The 23,154-nt window shown below is 34.5% G+C and overlaps 1 protein-coding gene across 6 annotated transcripts in view; it reads left to right on the top strand.

Annotated features, from left to right (window-relative positions):
* LOC136028113 (GTP-binding protein RAD-like) overlaps nucleotides 1-23,154 on the top strand; it is a 196,796-nt gene that overhangs the window by 166,501 nt on the left and 7,141 nt on the right. For all 6 annotated transcript variants that reach the window (XM_065705750.1, XM_065705748.1, XM_065705752.1 and 3 more), the window contains one exon: nucleotides 20,842-21,034. In XM_065705750.1, coding sequence (XP_065561822.1) covers nucleotides 20,842-21,034 — 193 coding nt within the window. The remainder of the gene's footprint in view (nucleotides 1-20,841; nucleotides 21,035-23,154) is intronic.

Genomic DNA, 23,154 nt, shown 5'->3' on the forward strand with positions numbered 1-23,154 from the left:
GGCGTAAAATAGTAAGGTTGAGCCATTTCTCTAGAATACTGCTTAAAAGCTCCGCTATTTTTGGCAGTAACAGTGAAGAGAAGCTACCACCCGCTTGAACACGCCGTTATCTTTTAAAATATTTTCCTTAATTTTTGCAAGGTAGGTAACGTACAAGTGGACCATGTTGCTTTGTCTGTTGCTTAACCAGGTCTGGCAGTTAAATATTACCCTCACTTTAATTTAAGCGAAGCTCAGATAGCAGACTAATGAATTCATTGTCAATGCCGTGTTTTAGCACAGGCTTCCTAAGCTACGCTTTTGAATTATTTGGGACCAAGACCAAATTTCTCTTTTCTCGTAGTTTCTTCAGTGTCATAATGGTAACTAATGACCTTTTTTATTATTCCCGGGTAGATGTGCGGTAATTTCATTGTCGAAAATATACATGACCACAAGCAACTCTTTGGGTGTGTTTTGATTGAGATCCAATAGAAATAAACCATAGGGGGTATTTGTAGCTTGATTGTATGCTGAGAGTCGAAATTTCGGTTGTTTGTTTAAAGTTATAAGAGGACTTGAATCATGAACAGCCATGGCATAGTAAGTACAATTCAATTCAAGTGTTCTCATACATTTGCTCTAATAAAAGAGACTGCTGAAAATAACGGTTACGGAAATTTTTTCATGATGAAATCGGACCGTAAATTCAAAAAAGCAAGGAATAGACTGAGAAAGATTACACGATACTCTATAAAAAAAAAAAAACATGAAGATATCATTGCTACAGAAACTAAAACTAATCCAAAGAAGTTCTGGGATTATGTATCATCAGCAAAGCCAAGACGACATTCCATTCCCTATCTAACCACGCCATCTGGCAAAATCACCGATCATACAGAGATAGCAGAAACCTTAAACAAACAATATTCCTCAGTCTACACAGTGGAAAACTCTAGAAACATCCCAGATACCCGGGAATATCCTGTCATTGTAACAATGCCAATGGTTGTCATTTTTGAGTCAGATGTCCAAAAACGACTGAAAAAGCTTGACGCATCGAAGTCGAAAGGACCAGACGGTATACACCCGAGACTACTCAAAGAGACTGCTGAGCTAATATCCTCACCTTTAGCAAAAATCTTCAAGAAATCACTAAAGGAAAAAGCTGTCCCCTCTGACTGGAAAAAAGCTACTGTTGTACCATTACACAAGAAAGGCTCCAAAGACAAAGCTGAAAATTATAGGCCAATAAGTCTAACATCAGTAACTTCAAAAGACACTCGAGGGAATCATAAATAATGCTGTCACTAAGCACTTGACATACAACAACATCATGTCTCCAAATCAGCATGGTTTCCGAAATGGCCATTCCACGGACACAAACTTAATACTGTCATACAATGAAGTCACCAAACTACTGGAAAAAGGGACACCCCTGGACATGATTTTGTTGGATCAAGCAAAAGCATTCGACAAAGTCGCACATCTAAGGCCGAAAAGAAAGCTTCAAGCTTGTTGCATCCACTTGGACATCATTGAATGGACTGTAGACTTCCTGGGAGAACGAATCCAAAGAGTTGCTGTTATTAATGATAAAGGAGCACGTGTACTATCATCACCTATACCTGTTCTTAGCGGAGTTCCCCAAGGAACCGTGCTTGGGCCATCACTTTTCAACATATATATCAATGATGCTCCTGAAATGCTCCAAAACCTTCTCACACTCTATGCAGATGATTCTATGCTCATCGGGGCAGTATCATCTCGGACGGAGGCTGCCTCAATCCAAGCCGATCTCGACAAGCTGGATGACTGGGCTAGACAATGGCTACTTGAATTTAATTCAAGTAAATGTAAAGTTTTACATTTTGGCAATAAAAATCAAAACATATTTACACCATGCAAAGCCAAATAACTGGTCAAAGAGAACCCCTAGTTGCAGTTACAGAGGAAAGAGACTTGGGTGTCATGTTGACTGCCAGTTAAAGTTTCGAAGTCATACCAAAAAGATTCTAGCTAGTGCGAACCGTGCTTTAGGGACAATTAAATGAACATTCAGGACTAGATCTCCACGAACAATCACCAAGCTATACAAGAGTCTTGTCAGACCAAGGCTAGAAACTGGCAGGTCAATTGCATCTCCCTTCTACAAAGTGGACAAGGACATGCTAGAGAAAGTACAGATGAGAGCAACAAAGATAGTTGACGGGTGCCAACATCTTCCTTACTGAATGAGACTGCAAACTCTGAACTTATGCAGTATGACTTACCGAAGAAAAAGGGGTGACATGATTAACACTTACAAATTGATTCACAACAATCCAATTCATGGTCTCTTCTTCATCGATTCATCACAGCGGACAAGGGGTCATTCTAAGAAGCTCATAAAGGGCAACACTCAGAGGAGGGGACGCCATCACTTCCTAACCAACCGGGTAGTAGACCAGTGTAGCTCCCTGAGCGATCATACTGTATCCAGTAAGACCGTCAAAGAATTCAAAGTCTCACTTGACAAGGAGTGGAGCAATAAGAAATGGAGGCTGGAACGGGACACCTTGGAGTCCCAGACCAGAACATAAACCTTAGTCAATAAAACCTACTCAATATTCAAAACAATTCCGAATCGATCCACATGGCGATTTTTGAAGAAATGCTGAGCAATGCTACAGGATGGAAAATCTTCAATTGTTCCAAGTTGCAATTTAAGGTAAATTTAAGGTAAATAACTGTACCATCTCCTGAGGCCATTCTTCAATGGATTCAGCTAAATCATCAGTAATCAACCACGAATTTCGTTCAATAACATTAAACAGGTCAAGTCCCCTTATGAACTGTTGTGTCTGGTGAAAGTCTTTATTTTATAATGGGACTCTTGCCACACACTATAGCAATTATCGATATTTGTTTGGATTTTCTAAAACCATTTTATCATGATTTTGAATTATTTTCGTTAAAAGTGTTGTTTTGCCAGATATTGATGGACCTCGAAGAAACAATCTGAATTGAGTTTAAAATTGATCCTTATTACTCTTCTCGCTATGAAAGTGCAACTAACTTAACCCAACCTCAGTCTGTTGAATAAGCTTCAAAAGAATAATATATGTTTTGTTTAATATAAATAAATACTCTATTTATTTTATAAATATATATATATATATATATATATATATATATATATATATATATATATATATATACATGGACATAAAATGCGCACTTGAACATATTTAAATGAACAGTAATCAACAACATTAAAAAAGCATTTGAGGTAGCCTAATTCCCCGCCCATCACTTTTGACTCTTAAAAAGGAAACTAGAACTTTCAATTAAAAGTCAAATGAGCCTTTTACAAATTTTTTACGACTGCCCCTTCCATATAAAACTTATATGCCCCTGGGCATAGCTTACAACACTTGCTCTCTGGAGCTGTCGGGGTTGTGTTGACTCCGGAGGCACGGTATTGTTATATGATGTTTGGACTATTTTCAACAAAATGACCATCAGAAAATTTCAATCAGTTGCATTTGAGGCAAGGAGGGCGTGGGCAGGTAGTTGCCCTTCGATGGATTTTGACTCTTAAAAGGAGAGTAGAACGTCCGATTTCCAATCAAAGGACCCCCTGTGAAGTTTAAAAGACCAAACCTTCCATACAAAGTGCCTCTGTGAAAAAATTTGATAAATAATAAATAAATCAAAATTAGACATTGAAGCCTTATGGTCTTTACTAGAGGCAGCGCTATAGCGTTGCCACTTTATTGAAATGATTTTTTCTTCATATAATAGCATGGGAAAAAGTTCAGGAGGAATAAAATATAAATCTTCTAACAAATGAGTTTTCACATAGCAGCCAATTTCTGTCTATGTCGGTTTAACTTAGCTCTATTGATAACTAAACGCCCTTTATGTAATTACAGGCATAATGCAATTGTCATTCAATTCCTAATTATTTTTAGAACTTTCTCATCAATAAATATGTAAAGCTAATGGATCAAATAATTAAAACTTGGCTTTAAGTACAAAGCTCAAACTGTTACTGACAGAGCAATTTTCCACTTCTCAAATTCCACTTCTTCAAAAAGTCAAGTGCATATTGAAAAAAGAAATAACTCTTCCAAGCGAAAAGACAAGATAAAAAAAGATTAGACCAAACGAAGAAACTCTTATCAATTAAAATCAAAACTCTTTTGATGATATATATATATATATATATATATATATATATATATATATATATATATATATGTATATATATATATATATATATATATATATATATATATATATATATATATATATATATATATATATATATATATATATATATATATATATATATATATATGAAACATATATATATATATATATATATATATATATATATATATATATATATATATATATATATGCATATATATATGAAACAAGAGCTAAGAGCTCATATGGCACTTGTGACGAAGCGAGAAGAGCTAAGAGCCAAGAGATCATATGGTATAAGCTCTAACAAAATTCTATGAATCAATAGATTGATTTAAAAAGGAAAATAAGAGGCTTAATGCCGGTCAGGATTTAAAATAAGAGCTCTGAGTCACGATGTCCTTCTAAATATCAAAATTCATTAAGATCCGATCACCCACTCGTAAGTTATAAATACCTAATTTTTTCTAATTTTTCCTCTCTCTTTAGCCCCAGATGGTCGAATCTGGGAAAACGACTTTATCAAGTCAAATTGTGCAGCTCCCTGACACGCCTACCAATTTTAATCGTCCTAGCACGTTCAGATGCACCAAACTCGCCAAATCACTGAACCCCTCCCCCCAACTCCCCCAAAGGGAACGAATCCAGTACGATTCTGTCAATCACGTATCAAGGACATTTGTTTATTCTATCCACCAAGCTTCATCCCGATTCCTCCACTCCAAGTGTTTTTCCAAGATTTCCCACTCCAACTCCCCCCAATGTCGAAAGATCTGGTTGGGATTTGAAATAAGAGCTCTGAGATATGAATTCCTTCTAAAAATCAAATTTCATTAAGATCCGATTCGTAAGATTAAAATACCCCAATTTTCACATTTTCCAAGAATTCCGATTTCCCCCTCCAACTCCCCCCAATGTCACAGGATCTGGTAGGAATTTCAAATTAGAACTTTAAAGCACAAGATCCTTCTAAATATCAAATTTCATTAAAATCTGGTCACCCTTTCGTAAGTTACAAATACCTCAATTTTCAAAATTACCCCCCCCCCCAATTCCACCAAAGAGAGCAGATCTGGTCCGGTTATGTCAGTCACGTATCTTAGACAGGTTTCTATTCTTCCCATCCAGTTTTATCCTGATCTCACCGCTTTAAGTATTTTCTAAGATTTCCGGTCCCAATTACGCTTGATCCGGTTGAGATTTAAAATAAGAGATCTGAGTTACGAGGTCCTTCTAAATATGAAGTTTCATGAAGATCCAATCACTCCGTCGTAAGTTAAAAATATGTCATTTTTTCTTATGTTTCAGAATTAGCCCTCCCCCCCAATAGAGCGGATCCGTTCCAATTATGTAAATCACGTATGTAAGACTTCTGCTCTTATTTTTCCCACCAAGTGTCATCCCAATCCCTCCAATCTTACCGTTTTCTATGATTTTAGGTTCCCCACCCCAAACTTCCCCCAATGTCACCAGATCCGGTCAGGATTGAAAATAAGAGCTTTGAGACACGATATCCTTCTAAATATCAAATTTCATTGAGATCCGATCACCCGTTCATAAGTTAAAAATACCTCATTTTTTCTAATTTTTCAGTATTACCCCCCCAACTACCCCAAAGAGAGTGGAACCGTTCCGGTTATGTCAATCATGTATCTAGGACTTGTGCTTAATATTCCCACCAAGTTTCATCCCGATCCCACTACTATAAGTGTTTTCCAAGATTTTAGGTTTCCCCCTCCCATATCACCCCCCCCCCCCCCTGCCAATGTCACCAGATCCGGTCGGGATTTAAAATAACAGCTCTGACACACGATATCCTTCCAAACATCAAATTTCATTAAAATATGATCAACAGTTCGTAAGTTAAAAATACTTCAATTTTTCTATTTTTTTCGAATTAACCGGCCCCCCACTCCCCCCCCCCCCCAGATGGTCAAATTGGGAAAACTGGTCCCGTCCCTGATACGCCGCCTGCCAAATTTCATCGTCCTAGCTTACCTGGAAGTGCCTAAAGTAGCAAAACCGAGACCGACAGACCAACAGACAGACTGACAGACCGACAGAATTGGCGATTGCTATATGTCACTTGGTTAATACCAAGTGCCATAAAAACATACTTTTCATTTCGATTCCAAATATGAAAAATCCGTTGAGTATACGCAGTCCGAAGAAAATAAACTGCTATCGTAGTCCAGTTATGCTAACATCTATTCAATATTAAATATAAAAAAACAAGTTTTTTTAACGGAAAGTAAGGGAAAGTAAGGAGCGACATTAAAGCTTAAAACGAACAGAAATTACTTCGTATATGAAAGGGGATGCTTCCTCATCAACGCCCCGCTCTTTACGCTAAAGTTTGACTCTTTCTCTTAACTCTACTTTTTAAAACAGTAAAACAAACTTTAGCGTAAAGAGCAGGGCGTTGATGAGGAAGCATTCCCTTTCATATACGAAGTAATTTCTGTTCGTTTTAAGTTTTAATGTCGCTCCTTACTTTCCGTTAAAAAAGCTGTTTTTTTTTATTTTATTTCTGAACGTTTTTGAATCAATGCATGTTTTTGATTTTGGCTCTCCGCAGATGAATAATTAAAACGAAATTTGCATGTTTATTTTTTTGCTTATGACTTTCTCATAGTTTTGATCGAATGATTTTGAGAAAAAAAGGATCGGGGGAGGAGGCCTAGTTGCCCTCCCATTTTTTGGTTACTTAAAAAGGCAACTAGAACTTTAATTTATTTTTACGAATGTTTTCGTGAGATATACGTAACTTATAAATTAGCTTACGTAACGAACTTCTGTATTCTCATGTTTTTATTATGTATATGAATGGGTTCACCCCCTCGTCAGTACCTCGCTCTTTACACTAAAGCTTTAATTTTGTCCCAATTTCTTAAGAATGACCCCTGAATCACAAAAGCCGTAGAATAAATAGTTGAAATAACTAAAGATATTTTAGCGTAAAGAGTGAGGTATTAGGAGGAGGTGAGCCCATCATATGCCTAATAATTTCTGTTCGTTTTAAGTTTTAATGCTTCTCCTTACTTTGAGTTGAAAAAAACTTTTTCATAGTTATTTTTTCATTGTTTTTTTTTTCAATAATGCTAGAAAATCCTGCGCTCCCTCATGAAAATTTTCTTCCCCCATGACAAATTCCTCCAGGGAAAGTTCCCAACATATTCCCCTCTTATCAAACCCCCAACCTAAAAATCCCCCTGAAAACGTCTGTACACTTCCATATAACCATTACTATATGTAAGAACTGGTCAAAGTTTGTAACTTGTGGCCCCTCCCATGGGGACTGTAGGGGAGTAAGTCGTCCCCAAAAAAACAGTTATGAGTTTTTTTTACTACGCTGAATAAAATGGCTATCTCAGAATTTTAATCTGGTGACTTTGGGAAAATAATTAGCGTTGGAGGGGGCCTAGGTGCCCTCCAAATTTTTGGTCACTGAAAAAGAACACTAGAACTTTTCATTTTAGTTAGATTGAGCCCTCTAGCAAGATTCTAAAACCACTGGGTCGATACGATCACCCCTGGAAAAAAATAAAAAACAAACAAATAAACACATATCCGTGATCTGCCTCCTGGCAAAAAATATAAAATTCCACATTTTTGTAGATAGGAGCTTGAGACTTCTACTTTAGGGTTCTCTGATACGCTGAATATGATGGAGTGATTTTGTTTTGAATGAAGATTCTATTACTTTTAGGGGGTTGTTTCCCTCTATTTTCTAAAATAAGGCAAATTTTCTCAGGCTCGTAGCTTTTGATGGGTAATACCTAATTTGATTAAACTTATATATTTAAAATCAGAATTAAAACGTGATTCTTTTTATATAGCTATTGTTATCAAAATTATATTTTTTACAGTATATATTTTACTATTGAGCCGGGTCGCTCCTTACTACAGTTCGTTAACACGAACTGTTTGATTGCATAATTGTGCACCAAACATTAGGTACGATGATGTTGCATCTTTTGTTTTAGTAAAGGGGTCGACTGAAGCCTCGAATCGCCTTTTTAATACCCAGAATACGTAACTTTCCATTAGAGGTGGTGTAGATCAGTTCAAGGAGATTAACTTGCCCTCCAGCCTCCTTACATTTGCAGGAATATATTAAGCCTAAACCTGGAATATGAATGCTGAGAGGAGGGAGCTATCCAGTTTACGCGAAGCGAAAATTGTAGCCCGTAGGAGTAAATACAACTGCATTGCGTTTTGTAAGCTTTATCTAACTTTTTCCATCATTCGGTCCTTACCTTTCTATCCGTAACCCAACATTTATTTAAAAAACACGTTTTCCAGAACATATATTTTCCATATAAAACATATAATTTATTTTTATATTTATATTATATCTGTATATTTACGTATAAAAGTATTACTGTTTATACACCCATGTCATGCCTGAGATGATGCGGATGTGGCAAATTCGCGACCTCACAAAAGCTTTCGTTCAAATTGATCCCCTAAGTCGTTGCTGAGATAGAGCAGATGCATTATTTTGACAACTGGGTTACAAATAATTAATGTCAGGGTATATTGATACTTTTCTGGGAATAGAATTTATTCCAATAGGAACTCATAATGCCGAAGATTTTACTAGAGACCACAGACTAACATCTTTATAGACTTGCGTCAAGATTTGATACTCGTTGGCCTTAAAGGCTTCCAATAAGTTTCAACTCAAGATACATGTCCACCTTTAATCGTATTAAATAAAAAAAAAAAAAAGTTTATTTAACTGAAAGTAAGGATCGACATTAAAATTTAAAACGAACAGATATTATTCCGTGTATGAAAGGGGCTGTTCCTCCCTCAACGTCCCGCTGTTTACGCTAAAGTTTTACTCTTTCTCTCAGTTCTACTTTATTAAACAGTAAATAACTTTAGCGTAAAGAGCGGGACGTTGAGGGAGGAACAGCCCCTTTTATACACGGAGTAATTTCTGTTCGTTTGAAGTTTTAATGTCGCTTCTTACTTTCAGTTAAAAAACTTGTTTTTTTTTATTTAATTTCTCAACGTTTTTGAATTAATGCATGTTTTTATTTTGGCTCTCCGCAAATCAATAATTAAAACGAGGTTTGCGTATTAATTTTTTTCGCTAAATGGCTTTCTCTTAGTTTTGATCAGACGATTTTGAGAAAAAGAGTGGGAGAGGAGGCCTAGTCGCCCACCAATTTTTCGGTTACTTAAAAACCAGAATTTTTAACTTTTAACGAACGTTTCTATTAGTAAAAATATACATAACTTACAAATTAACTTACGTAACGAAGTTCTATATTCGTGTGTTTTTATTATGTATATGAAGGGGTTTGCCCCCTCGTTAATATCTCACTCTTTACGCTAAAGCTTTAATTTTGTCCCAATTCTTTAAGATTGACTCCTGAATCACAAAGGCTGAAGAATAAATAGTTGAAATTACTAAAAATGCTTTAGCGTAAAGAGCGAGCTATTTGGGAAGAGGTGGACCCCCCATATGCGTAATAATGTCTGTTCGTTTTAAGTTTTTATGCTGGTCCTTACTTTCAGTTGAAAAACTTTTTCATATTTATTTTTCATTGTTTTTTTAAATAATGCTAGAAAATCCTGCGCCCCCTTCATGGAATTTCTCTTCTCCCATGACAAATTCCTCCAAGGGAAGATTCTCCCACGTAGCCCCTCCCCTCAACCCCCCTCCAACCAAAAATCATCCTGAAAAGGTCTGTACACTTCCAAATAATCATTACTGTATGTAAACGCTGGTTTGTAACTTCCAGTCCCTCCCCTGGGGAATGGGGGGGGGGGGGGGTAAGTGAGCCCCAAAGACATAGTTATTATGTTTTTTGACTATTCTGAACAAAATGGCTATCTCAAAATTTTGATCCGTTGACTTAGGGGAAAAATTAACGTGGGAGGAACCTAGGTGCCTTCCAATTTTTCCGGTCACTTAAAAAGGGCACTAGAAATCTTAATTTCCGTTAGAATGAGCCCTCTAGCGACATTCTAGGACCACTTGGTCAATACGATCCCCCCTTGAAAAAAAAAAACATGCAAACAAATAAACACGCACCCGTGATCGGTCTTCTGGCAAAAAATACTAAGTTCCACATTTTTGTAGATAAGAGCTTGAAACATCTATAGTAGGGTTCTCTGATACGCTGAATGCGATGGTGTGATTTTCGTTAAGACTTATAGGGGGTGTTTTCCCCCTATTTTACAAAACAAGGCAAATTTTCTCAGGCTCGTAACTTTTTATGAGTAACACTAAATTTGAAACCTGATTCTTTTGATATATCTATTGGTATCAAAATTCCGTTTCTTAGAGTTTTGTTTACTATGGTGCCGGGTCGCTTCTTATTACAGTTCGTTACCACGAACTGTTTGAAAACATCAACAGCAAACCAAACGTTTATGAAAGGATAATTTAGATTTTTAACTATATACTTCACGTTTCTCAGTCCAACTTTTATTTCTATTAATGGCAACGGTAATGGATTACCTTTTTTACTCGCCTCGGAACCATTTCATTTTCTATTATGTTTGATCTCGGTTCATATTCTTTGTTATTATTAATGTACACAAATCGTAAATTTGAATATGTAAAGATGCTCCACTTTTCCTCGATTAAAAGGGAAGGAATTAAAGGAAATATTCACTGAAGGTATAGGTCTCATTTATTAATTAATGGTGATTTATGTTTGATGTCTGTTTGTGGTGTTTTATATTTGTAAGATTATTTGACTTTATTTCTGATCATTTGAGGTTAGAGTTATAGTTTGGCTTCCTGTTTGTAGGTTGAAGACACTTTTTCAACGGTTTTTAACAAAATACACATTTTTGAAAATCTTGACACCTATAGTAAAGTTTAGTTTATTTTTATACCTCTTTAAGTTGACCTGAAACATAAAACTCAATACCTTTCCAAAAAATTTCTATCTATGCTCTTTGAAAACCTGGATGTACTTACACGTCTTTTTATTTAGTTAAATTGTAAGAACAGAAGTAGCAACAGTAGTAGCCCTGAAAGTTTCAACTTAATAACCTAAGTCGTTCTTGGGATATTGCTAAAGTGTGTTATTAGCAACCAAAATACACAGTGCCTTTTGATTTAGTTCTATTGTAAAATTTCTTATAAAGTATAATGGGCAAATTTTAGAAATGGGGGGGGATTTGACACTCCCACTATCCCTACAGACATAGTTACTGGACCATTCGACTATGTCAAGTAGAATGGCTGTCGAATAATTTTGATTGGATATATATGAAAAATTATGGGTTTTAAAGGAGCTTCACTTGAATTCCAATCACTTTTGACTATTAAAGAGGACACTAGAACTTTTAATTTCTAATCAGATTAGCTCCTTTAAAATATTCAATGATATTGCTATATATGATAGAGCAGCGCTTTCTAAGATATTGCTTATATGCCCTTTAGAAATCCTGCATGCATATAATTTTTCACGTTTAATTGAAATTCCCATTAAACGTTCCCTAAAAGCTTCATTTTAGTTTAATTAGTTACAGCAATCGTAACAGCAATACTATTAATAGTATACACATAGTGCCAACTGGCTGTTTCAAAATCTGCCACAACTTGTCATGAAAGGTTAACTTAATAATACAAGCTGTTCTTAAGATATTGTTTTATAACTCTTTTGACAACCATGCTCATAATTTGTTTTGATTTAGTGCAACATATACCTAAATATTCCTTGAAAGCTTCACCTTAATACCCTTGGCTTGTGTAGTAGCAATAGTATTAGTAGCAGTATTCGTATAGCACCTGTGGTTTTCTTCAATATCCCCTTCAACATGCAAAATAAGTTTCAACTTAATACCGTCAATCATCCCTAAAGGAATGCTGATACGTCTTCTTGACAAACGGTGTGGGCATAGTGTGTTTTGATTCAGATCATTGCAGTTTCAATATTCCCCAGATTGTTTCTTCTTAGTGAACTTAGCTTTAGTAGTAGTAATAATAGTAGCAGCATAAGTAGAAGTAGAAGCATAAGGATACAAATATTAGCTTTTGGAAAGTTCAACATACCCCACAACAAGCTCTGTAAGTTTCAACTCAGCACACCAAATTGTTCCCAAGATATGGCTGATGCACCCTTTAAATAACCTGCATACAGACGGTATATTGCGATCCAGTTTTAATCTCTCCCTAAGTTCCCTGAAAACTTCTCCCTCATACCCTTTGGCATAGTTGTTATAGTAGTCAAAGTAGTTGTATTAGTATTATGTAGTATCAATAGTAATATCACTAGTACTAGTTGAGGCAGTAGCATTAACATATTGCCTCTTGGTCAGTTGAACATCCCTCTCATCAAGTCGCAAGAAAGTTTCAACTTTATACCATAAGCTGTTGCTTTGACATTTTCAATATGTCCTTTTGATAGCCTGTATATTCATACGCTTCTTGAATTTTTCATCTTAATGCTCTTAGCCTTACAAGTAGCTGCACTCGAAGTAGTAGTTTGAGTAATAGTAGTAGTAAATATAGCAGCGGTAGTAGTAATCGATCTTCCCCTTTAAGCATTTCCAGAAAGATCCAAATTTATACCCAAATCCATTCATGAAATGACTTCCTGAAATGATCATTTAAGTACTCTTGGCGTTAATAGTGGTTGTAATTGAAGCAGCCGTTGAACTAGCTGTAGTAGTAGTAGTAGCAGCGGAAGTGGTATTGGTATCAGCGTGCACATATTTTTCATCCCAGAAGACATAATTACTGGACCTTTCAACAAGGCCGAAAAAATGGCTATTTCAAAATTTTGATTGGATTTGTTTGAAGGGCCAGTTCCCCTCCAATCACTTTTGACTCTTAAAAAGGGCAATAGAACTTTCATTTTCCAATCATGTAAGGTTCTTTTAAATTTCCTTCGAAAAATCCTTCTGTACGAAGCACCTTGGTCAGAAAAAAAATAAATGAATAACACATTTTGCCCACATCGCTCTTTACATAGTCAGCTCTATTAATCTGCCTACAACTAACGAGTGAAAGAAATTGACGATACTTCTATTAAAAAAAAAAAAAAAAAAAAAAAAAAAAAAAAAAAAATGCGATCCACCTTTACCTCATAGGTGGTGCGAGGAAAAGTTTTTTTTATGTAATATATGTGCATATACAATGAATGGCTTTGTTGGAATCCCACTATAATAGGGTACTTTTGGATCTAAACACGGCGTAGCAACTTAGAAAAAATAAATGAATACTAATAGGTATCACCCACATGGCTCTTTACTGTAGATAGCGGTATCGGATTGCCTCTGACTTAAACAAGTGAGTAGAACTTTCAGTTCCCTTCTAAGGAACAACTGAGATTTTGGCGGGGAATATTGGAGGATTTACCGTGGGGGGACTTTTCAAGGGGGAAAATTCCGTGGTGTGACACCACTCCAATATGTTGGGCATTTCACCTCCCTAAAAATTTTCCAAATTTCATTTTAATATCCTCAGTCTTGGTAGTACTCACCAAAGTAGTAGTATGAATTGAACTTTAGCACATATCAGCCTATTGGAGCTAGATTGATAGTACAAAATATAATCGCATTAATTTCGAGAGCTTTCCCTTATCTATTTATTTCTCGATGTTATAATGATCAACGAGATGCTACTTACGCTATATATTACTATAGCGATTACTACTACGCTATAATTGGGGTGCAAAGGGTGCGACTTTTGATAACCTGTTTATCCATAGTGTGCATTAATTTACTTGAATTTTCCCCTCAACATTTTCTGAAATGTTTATTTTAGTACTCTTGGTGTTAGTAGTAGTTGCGATAGAAGCAGTAATTGAAGTAATTGTAGTAGTAGTAGCAGTGGTAGTAGTATTGGTAGTAGCGTGCTTATATTGCCTTTTTGTCAATTGATCTCCCCCCCCCCTTAAACATTCTCTGAAAGTATTAACTTAATTCCCCAAATTCATTTCTGATATATGCCCTTTTGACAATCTGCATGCAGATAGTGTGTTTTGATTTAGCTCAAACTTCCCCTTTATTGTCTCTAAAATTGTCACCGTCATATCCTTGGTATTAGTGGAACTAGCATCTTGATAGTAGTGGTAGTAGTAGGAGCAGTGGTAGTAGAAGTAGTGTTTTATTAGTACCAGCAGTAACAATAGTAGCCTGAGTATTAATAGCGATAGTAGTACAAACATGTTGCCTTTTTGCCAGTAAAACATTCCTCTCACAATGTCCTGGAAGTTTCAGCTTGATACGTTCAAAATATACTGTTGATGCTCCCTTGTCACAATCCCTATGCATATAGTATTTTCTGATTTAATTAAACTTTCATTCAACAGTCATTCATATTTTAACTTCAACATCCTCAGTCTTGGGAGTACTCGATAAAAAAGCAGTAGTTGCAGTGGCAGTAAAGATAGTAGTAGGAGTCCTATAGCCTAAACGCTTTATCACTTTTGAGTTTTAAAAGGGGCACTAGAACTTCTTGTTTAGAGTTAAACACAATCAAATTAACAGTACTAAGATGATAATATCCTTAGCCTTACAATTAGTTGCAGTTGAAATAGTAGTAAGAGTACTTTAGTAGCGGTAGCAGTAGTAGCAGCAGTAGCAGTAAAAGTAGCGGTGGTAGTAGTCTTAGTAGTAGCATGCACACATTACCTTTTGGTCAATCTTCCCCTTTAAGCATTCTCTAAAAGTTACAGTTTTATACCAAAATTGATTCCTGAGATATGCCCTTTTAACAGTCTGCTTGCATTTAGTGTGTTTTAATTTCGTTGAAATTCCCCTCAATGCTCTGTCAAAATTTCATATTCATGTACGTATCCTTAAAAGTACTAGAATCATAGTCGTAGCGGTAGAATTAAGAGCAGTAGTAGCAGTAATAGTGCTGCATTAGTAGTAGTAGCATCAGTAGTAGCAACAATGCTAAAAGCAGTAGTAAAAGGTACATTTTGCCTTTGGTCAGTTTAACATCCCCCCTCATGTTGCCCCAGAAGTTTTATCTTGATGCACATAAGCCGTTCCAAAAATATTGCTGATGCACTTGTATCAGCATTTGTATGTACATTGTGTGCTTTTATTTAGATTAACTTTCGTCTTAATTTTTAGTCACATTTTCATTTTAGTATCCTCAGCCCTGGTATTACTTGCTTCAGAGTAGCATTGTTAACACCAGTATTAGTGGCAGTTGTAGTTGTAGCAGCGTCCAGATATGACTGTTTTTGGTCAATTGATCATCTCGCTTATTATTTCCTGAGAATTCCAAAAGTAAAATCCCATTAGGCACTACAACCAAAGCCCTATCCCAATATACAATTGGACTTGCTAGCCCCTCCTATCCCTTCAATGTGTACTATCACAACGCTATCCCAATGTACTATTGGACTTGCCAATCCCTCGTGTCCTTTAATCGGTACTATTAGAGTCCTATTCCAATGTGATATTGGAGTTGCTAACCATCGTATCCCATATGTGAGTTTAAAGTAAGCCCTATCCAATTTGTTATTGGAGTTGCTAACACCTTTTTTTGGCATCATTCCATGAATGTGAAAACCGGTTCCCGAGAATTTTACGAATTTCATGAATAATGCATTATCTGATATTGCGTAATCATTCATGTTTTCGTTTAAAAATAAAATGAATACAAGCGGGTGCATATCCGGATTTTTGAGAATTCCATGGTATGTTTCCGAGAATTTCAAGAAGGATACACTTCCTGGCATTGTGTATTCATTCGTGTTGTTGGTGAAACAATGCAAAATGTTTTACGACAGCCCTGGCATCTGGTCCTTTGAGATTACAACTAAGACAATAATATTTTTATCTTCTAAGCAGTTTACCATTGATTTTATGAAATTTATGTGTAATGTATGAATCGAAACTGTGACCCATTGTTTCTTATGGTAATAGGATGAAACGTTATTCTATTGAGCCAACAATTCATTGATGAAATTATGTTCTTAGAAATACGTTCTAGGCAACCAATGTGGTGTTTCTGGAACGCTAGCCAACTGGTGTTACGCGTGACTATACATTAAGAGGTTATTTGTGCAATCAATTTCTCAATTGAATATATGGTAAATATGATCAGTGTTTTGTTTCCAGGTTCCTTTGATAGCATAATTCTGAGAATATTCATACCACAGTGATTTGAGATGCTTGCTAGACAGACATATTCTTCTGATGGCCAATGAAAGTTGTTTGGAGCTCAAAACTTCTAAAGACGACAATAGGGTTAATATCGTTTTTTGTAATATAATGGTGCTAAGCACATCGGTTTTCCATTACCAGGCTTCCGAATGAGTTTGTGTCCCGCAATTCCCATCCAGCACCCTAATCCCCATCCCATTTTTTAATCTTCATTTAATTATTGATTATGGATTATCGATATTGATTATTGGTTATTAAATCTTGGTTATTAATCTGATGCATTTTAAACGTAAATGTTCTTATTTCTGAAAACTAAAACCAAGTTGATTAAATACTCTAATTTTATCAATAGGGGCAAATATATTTCAACCATGTATTTTCTCATTGTTAGAAATTAAAACCCAAGTTTATCAAATACTCAAATATTCTTCATAAAATCGAATATATTTTAAACGTGCATGTTCTTACTTCTGAAAACTAAAACCCAAGCTCATTAAATACTTAAATATCATTAATAAAATCAGATGTAATTTAACCGTGTATGTTCTTATTTCTGAAAACTAAAACCCTAATTTACTAAATGTTCAAAAATTATTAATAAAATCAAATACATTTTAAACGCGGATGTTTTATTTTCTGAAAACTAAAACCTAAGTTTATTAAATGCCTAAACATTACTAATAAAATCAGATGCATTTCAAACGTGGATGTTCTTCTAAAAACCCAAATTTACTAAAACTCAAATATGATTACTAAAAACACATGTATTTTAACTGTGTATTTTCTTATTTCTCAAAACTAAAACTCAAGTTTATAAAATACTCATATGTTACTCATAAAGTCAGATTTATTGACTATTGATTATTGATTATGGATTATTGACTATAGACTATTTATTAATGATTATCGAATATGGATTTCGATAATTGATTGTTGGCTATTGATTACTGTTTATGGATTATTGATATTGGTTATTGATTATAAACGTAGATGTTCTTATTTTTAAAAAAAGCCAATTTTATTATATACTCAAACATTATTAATAATGTCAGATGTATTTTACACGTGCATGTTCTTATTTCTGAAAACTAAAATTCATGGTTTTTAAATGCTCAAATATTATTAAGAGAATCAGATTTTTTAAAACATGGATGTTCTTATTTCTGAAAACTAAAACCCAAGTTTATATGAAACTCCAATGTTATTAATAAGGGCAGATATATTTTAAGCGTGGATGTTCTTATTGTTGAAAATTAATAGCCGAGCTTATTAAATACTCAAATATTATGAAGAGAATCAGATGTTTTTAAAACGTGGATGTTCTTATGTCTGAAAAATAAAACCCAAGTTTAAAAAGTTCTAATATTATTAATAAGGGCAGATATATTTTAAGCGTGGATGTTCTTACTGTAGAAAATCAATACCCGAGTTTATTGAATACTCAAGTATTATTAATAAAACCAGATGTATTTTAAACTTTTATGTTTTTACTTTTTAAAAATTAAAACCAAATTTATCAACTACTCAAATATTATTAATTGAATTAGATGTGTTTTAAACGTTGATATTTTTATCTCTGAAAACTAAAGCCCAGATTTGTTAAATGCTCAAATATTATTAATAAAATTAGATGCATTTTAATCGTGGATGTCCTTATTTCTGAAAATTAAAATCCGAGTTTATTGAATACTTTAATATTATTAATGAAGTTAGATTTATTTTAAATGTACATGTTCTTATTTTGAAAATTAAAACCAAAGTTTATTAAATCTTCGAATTTTATTAATAAAAACCGATGTATTTTAAACATGGATGCTCTAATATCTGAAATCTGACACCCAAATTTATTAAATATTCAAATATTTCTAGGATAACAAGATGTTTTTAAACGTAGATGTTCTTATTTCTGAAAACTAAAACCCAAGTTTATAAGAAACTAATATTATTAATAAGGACAGATATATTTTAAGCGTGGATGTTCTTATTGTTGACAGTTAATACCCAAGCTTATTAAATACTCAAATACTATTTATATATTATATACTCAAATATTATTAATAAAATCACATATAATACAAAAGTGGATTTTTGTATTTCTGAAAACTAAAACCTAAGTTCATTAAATACTCAGATATTAGTAATAAGGTCAGATACATTTTAAACAAGGATATTCTGTTTTATACCTAGCTTAAAAACAGTTAACAGTTAAGTACAAATAAGTTCTACGTTCCAAAAAGCAATCAAAAATCAATAATCAATATTCAATGCTGGATAATCATTATCCTTAATCAATAACCGATAATCAATAAAAGACAATCAATAATCAACATTCACTGATTGATAATCATTAGTCTATAATCGATAATGAATAATCTATAATCAATAGCCAGTAATAAAAAATCAATATCCATAATCGATAATCAATAGTCAATATCGATAATTAATAATCAGAAATTGATAATCAACAATCAATCATCGATGATCAATAATCAATACGCCATAATTAATAATCAATAACCAATAATAAATTTTATAATCAATAATCAACAATCAGTAAAAGTTCAAAAAATTGGGGGAGAGGGACGTGGCCCAGTAATTTTGGCCCTGGAAGGGATATGGGATCCAGGATGGGAGTTCTCGGACCCAAACTCATGTGCAAGGCCCCGGTAATGAAAAACTGATTTGCTCAGGACCATTATATTTAAAAATGGATACCTTTCCTGTTATAGTCATTACAATTTTTGGAGATCAAAACAAGTTTAATTAACCACCAAAAGAATTTTTTCTTTCCATCAGGCATCTCAAATCACCATGGCATTCATATTCTCGGAATGATGACAAAAAAGGTGCTCGGAAACAAATCAATGATTTTGTTTACCATGTATCCAATTGATAAATCGATTGCACAAACAACTTGTTACGATATAATGACGCTTAACACCAGTTGCTCAGCGTCTCAAAAACAATACATTGATTGCCTGGAAATTATTTCTAAGAACATAATTTTATCAATGACGCAGTCGAGTAATGTTTAATTAATTTACCATAGGAAATAACGGGTCTCATGTTCGATTTATGCATTAGACATAAATTTAATAAAATCAAAAGTTGTTGGATCAGTTGTTATCTTAAAGGACCAGATGTGAGGGCTGTCACAGAACGTAAGGTATTGTTTCACCAACAACATGAATCATTAAGCAATACCATATAACGCATCATTCTTGAAATGAAATCACCCAAAGTTTATTGGGCAGTCATAAAAGTCTACCTTTTTGTGACTACATATAGCACAAGAAACCAACTAAAACTCGCTTACCTTCTGTGAAGAAACAGTACATTTTCAGGTATTGTATTCATTCAAATACTTAATTATCACACTATCAATTACTATTGTTTTTAAGTTACATTTTAATTTAACAGTTATAATATAAATAACATTAAACATTAAAAAATGAAACGTAACTTCTACAATGACAATCATAAAACAGTCATAATTTTAGTGAGAGGTATATACTTGATGGACCAACAGTCAACTGTTAATATCTGGCTTCAAATTTGTTAAGAATAACTGCGAAACTGCATTTTGTGAGAATAAAGAACAGAGTGCAAGAATAGGTTTGGAAATTAATTTTAAGAAGATTAAGTCGCAAAGACTAGGAATAAGTAAAGGTTAAAAGGTGATGTTTGGTACTAAGAAGATTGATCAAGCGGGAAGCTTAATTTACCTACGTAGTATTATTAGTAAGGACGGGGGATGCAGTGAGGATGTTTTAAGTAGAATAACCAAGCCCCAGGCTGTTTTTTCACTGTTGAAAAAGGTTTGAAAGAATAGGATTATAAGACTACGAACCAAGATTAGAATATTGGAACCTACAATGATGACAGTGGTCAAGTGTGGTTCTGAAGCACGGGAATTACGAAAAATGGAGGAGGATTTGCAGGATTTTTCCAGAGAAATTGTCTACAGATTATTTTGGGTACCCACCTAACTAACCGTAGGATATCTCAAACAGTAAGCCGTACGAAAAATGTTGTTCAGTCCCACATTCTAGGGCTGCAATAAGACAAAGGTTTAGATGGATAAGACACGTTCTGCGAATGAAGGATGAAAACATGTCAAATATTATTCTTGTCCAGCCGTCTAGGACCAATCAAAAGCAGGTCATCTCCGAATAGGGTGAGAGGATGTCGTAATTTTAAGGGAATGCGGGAACATTTTGGAGGGTGTAAAAAGAGTGGCAATAAATAGACTGGAATAGAGGAGGAGTGTGCGTAGCTGGGTCAAAACAAGACCCAGCAAAACAAGAATCGATTATTTCATGTTCTAAGGAGAATCACTAAAACAACAAGGAAGATTATAAAAGAATATATCTCCAAGGAACAGTGCACTTGCTTCCTCAGGAACAAATCTTGCAAAGCGCGATAACTCATACAGACATGACATTTGGGTAAGGAAATCGCGTCTCTGGAAAAAAAATGGTGTGTACTTGCATGTTCAATACTACCTAGATAAGGATATTAAAGTTTCAAATATAATCATTTCTTATTACACATTTTTAGGTTGAAAATTGCATATCAACTTTTAACGCAGATGCGTATGTTATCGTCTATAGCGTTGTGGAAAGAGGTAGTTTCGAATATGCGGAAGAAGTTCTGCAGGTTTTGTGGCGTTCAGACATAGTAACAAAGAAAGCAGTAATAGTTGTTGGAAATAAAATTGATTTAGCGAGGACAAGGGTTATTTCAAATCAAGGTAAGATGACTCAGTTGCAGTTGTATTTGATTAACCTTCACGAAATTTTTTATTTTGCTATAACTGCTGAGAAACAAACCTAAAACTATATGTCTCAGATATTTGTCCATATTTTCTTTAAACCATATTTTATATTATTGCAAATAGTATACGTTTATTCACTTCGCTATCTTTGTACTATGATACTGGACTACTGTTTTCTTATTACCATACCCTACCGTAAAGAAAGGTAAATTTTTCACAGTTCATATAATTGACTTACCAACATTGTGAACATACCACTCGTTGCTTTTTTTATGCTCTTTACGAATAAATTCAAAAATTCAATTTTCAAAAATCAAATTAAAATTCAAATTTAAACACTTTTTGACCTAACCTAAACTAACCTAACTAACTCGACCTAGCCTAATCCAACTATGAAAATTTTCACGCTGTGAAAATGTAGTATTATTTTATTGAAAACGACCGAAAACGCATACTTTAATTGAAAATTCGGCGTCAAGAAGAAGAAAACGGCATAAGGGTAAAATGAAATTTATTTATGCAATTTAACCGTGGATAATCAGTGCTTGTGGATTATATAACATTTAAGAAATGGACCAATGTTTTAAAATGTGAGACCAATGTTTTAAGCCTTTTTTATACCCAATGTCTTGGTCATTTTTAAGAACTCAAAAAGTGCTTAAATCTGAATTTGCGATAGAATCGATTATTATATTCGTAAAGAACATAAAACAAGAGGCAAGAGCTCATATGACACTTGTGACGAGGTCAGAAGAGCAAAGAGCTCATATGGCACTTGTGACGAGGTCGGAACCTAAAATTAGACTCGGTACTAGAGTTATCGATTTTCTGTTCTTTGTTTATTGGCAATTATTACAAAGATAAACATGCAAATACTGTGTTCCTGTAGTCTCTTTTTGTTAAGTATTGTAACATTTGTCCCGCCAAGTTTCATCCCAATCTCTGCACTCTAAGCGTTTTCCAAGATTTCTGGTTTCTCACTCCAACTCCCTCCAATGTCACCGGATCCAGTCGGGATTTAAAATCAGAGCTCTGAGACACGAGGTCCTTCTAAATATCAAATTTCATTAAGATCCGATAACGCGTTCATAAGTTAAAAATATCTAATTTTTTCTAATTTTTCCGAATTAACCGTCCTTTCACTCCCCCCCCCCCCCTGATGGTCTTATCGAGGAAGCGACTATTTCTAATTTAATCTGGCCAGGTCCCTGATACGTCTGTGAATTTCCAGCGATCGCTATATTGATCATGTATCTAGTTTCGGATCTTCTTCATGTAAAAATTGGTTTAGTCCAGGATTCAAACCTAAGACTTCTAACACCCTCATCGAGAATCATACCCCTAGACCAGCAAGCCACAATCAAGAAGAACAATCATTTGTTTTATGGGCACATACAATTCTTCTCAACTATCTTGTCGCTCGCTCCCCCCCCAGATGGTCGAATCAGGGAACTGACCATTTCTAGTTTAATCTAGTCTGGTCCCTGATACGCCAGCCGACTTTCATTGTCTTACATTATCTGGAAGTGCCCCAACTAGTGAAACCGGGACCGATAGACAGACAGACGGACAGAAATTGCGATCGCTATATGTCACTAGGTAAATATTAAGTACCATGAAAAGCCATCGAGTGATATGTTCACTTTATTGGTAAGTCGATTATATGAACTGCGAAAAATTTGCCTAAAGAAAATTTTGCTTTGAATATTCAAAAATCAAAGAAAGTAGTATTAAGCACCCAATTCTTCATTAAAACGAAAGCTTCATTAATTTCTCTAGAATCAAATTAAGGTTTATCAAAGTTTACATGCAGTGCAGGCAGTTCTTAGTTTTTCTCTGAGAAAGCAGACATTAGCACCATTTTTCTTTTATAATATTGCTTCCCCTCCCCTAGTCCAGTATAATATTTTGCTGTTAAAGGGTGGTATACTCTCTGGTAAATATTTCGCTCTTCAGATTATTGACTTGCAAATAAAGTGAACATACCACTAAATGACATTTTTATGCTCTTTCTGAATACAATAATTGCTTCTCTTGCAAATTCAAACTTCAGCTCTTTTTGAACCCTTGAAAATGACAGAATAATTCTAGTTTTG

This window comes from Artemia franciscana, chromosome 6 (assembly GCF_032884065.1).
Source record: "Artemia franciscana chromosome 6, ASM3288406v1, whole genome shotgun sequence".
Classification (NCBI taxonomy): domain Eukaryota; kingdom Metazoa; phylum Arthropoda; class Branchiopoda; order Anostraca; family Artemiidae; genus Artemia; species Artemia franciscana.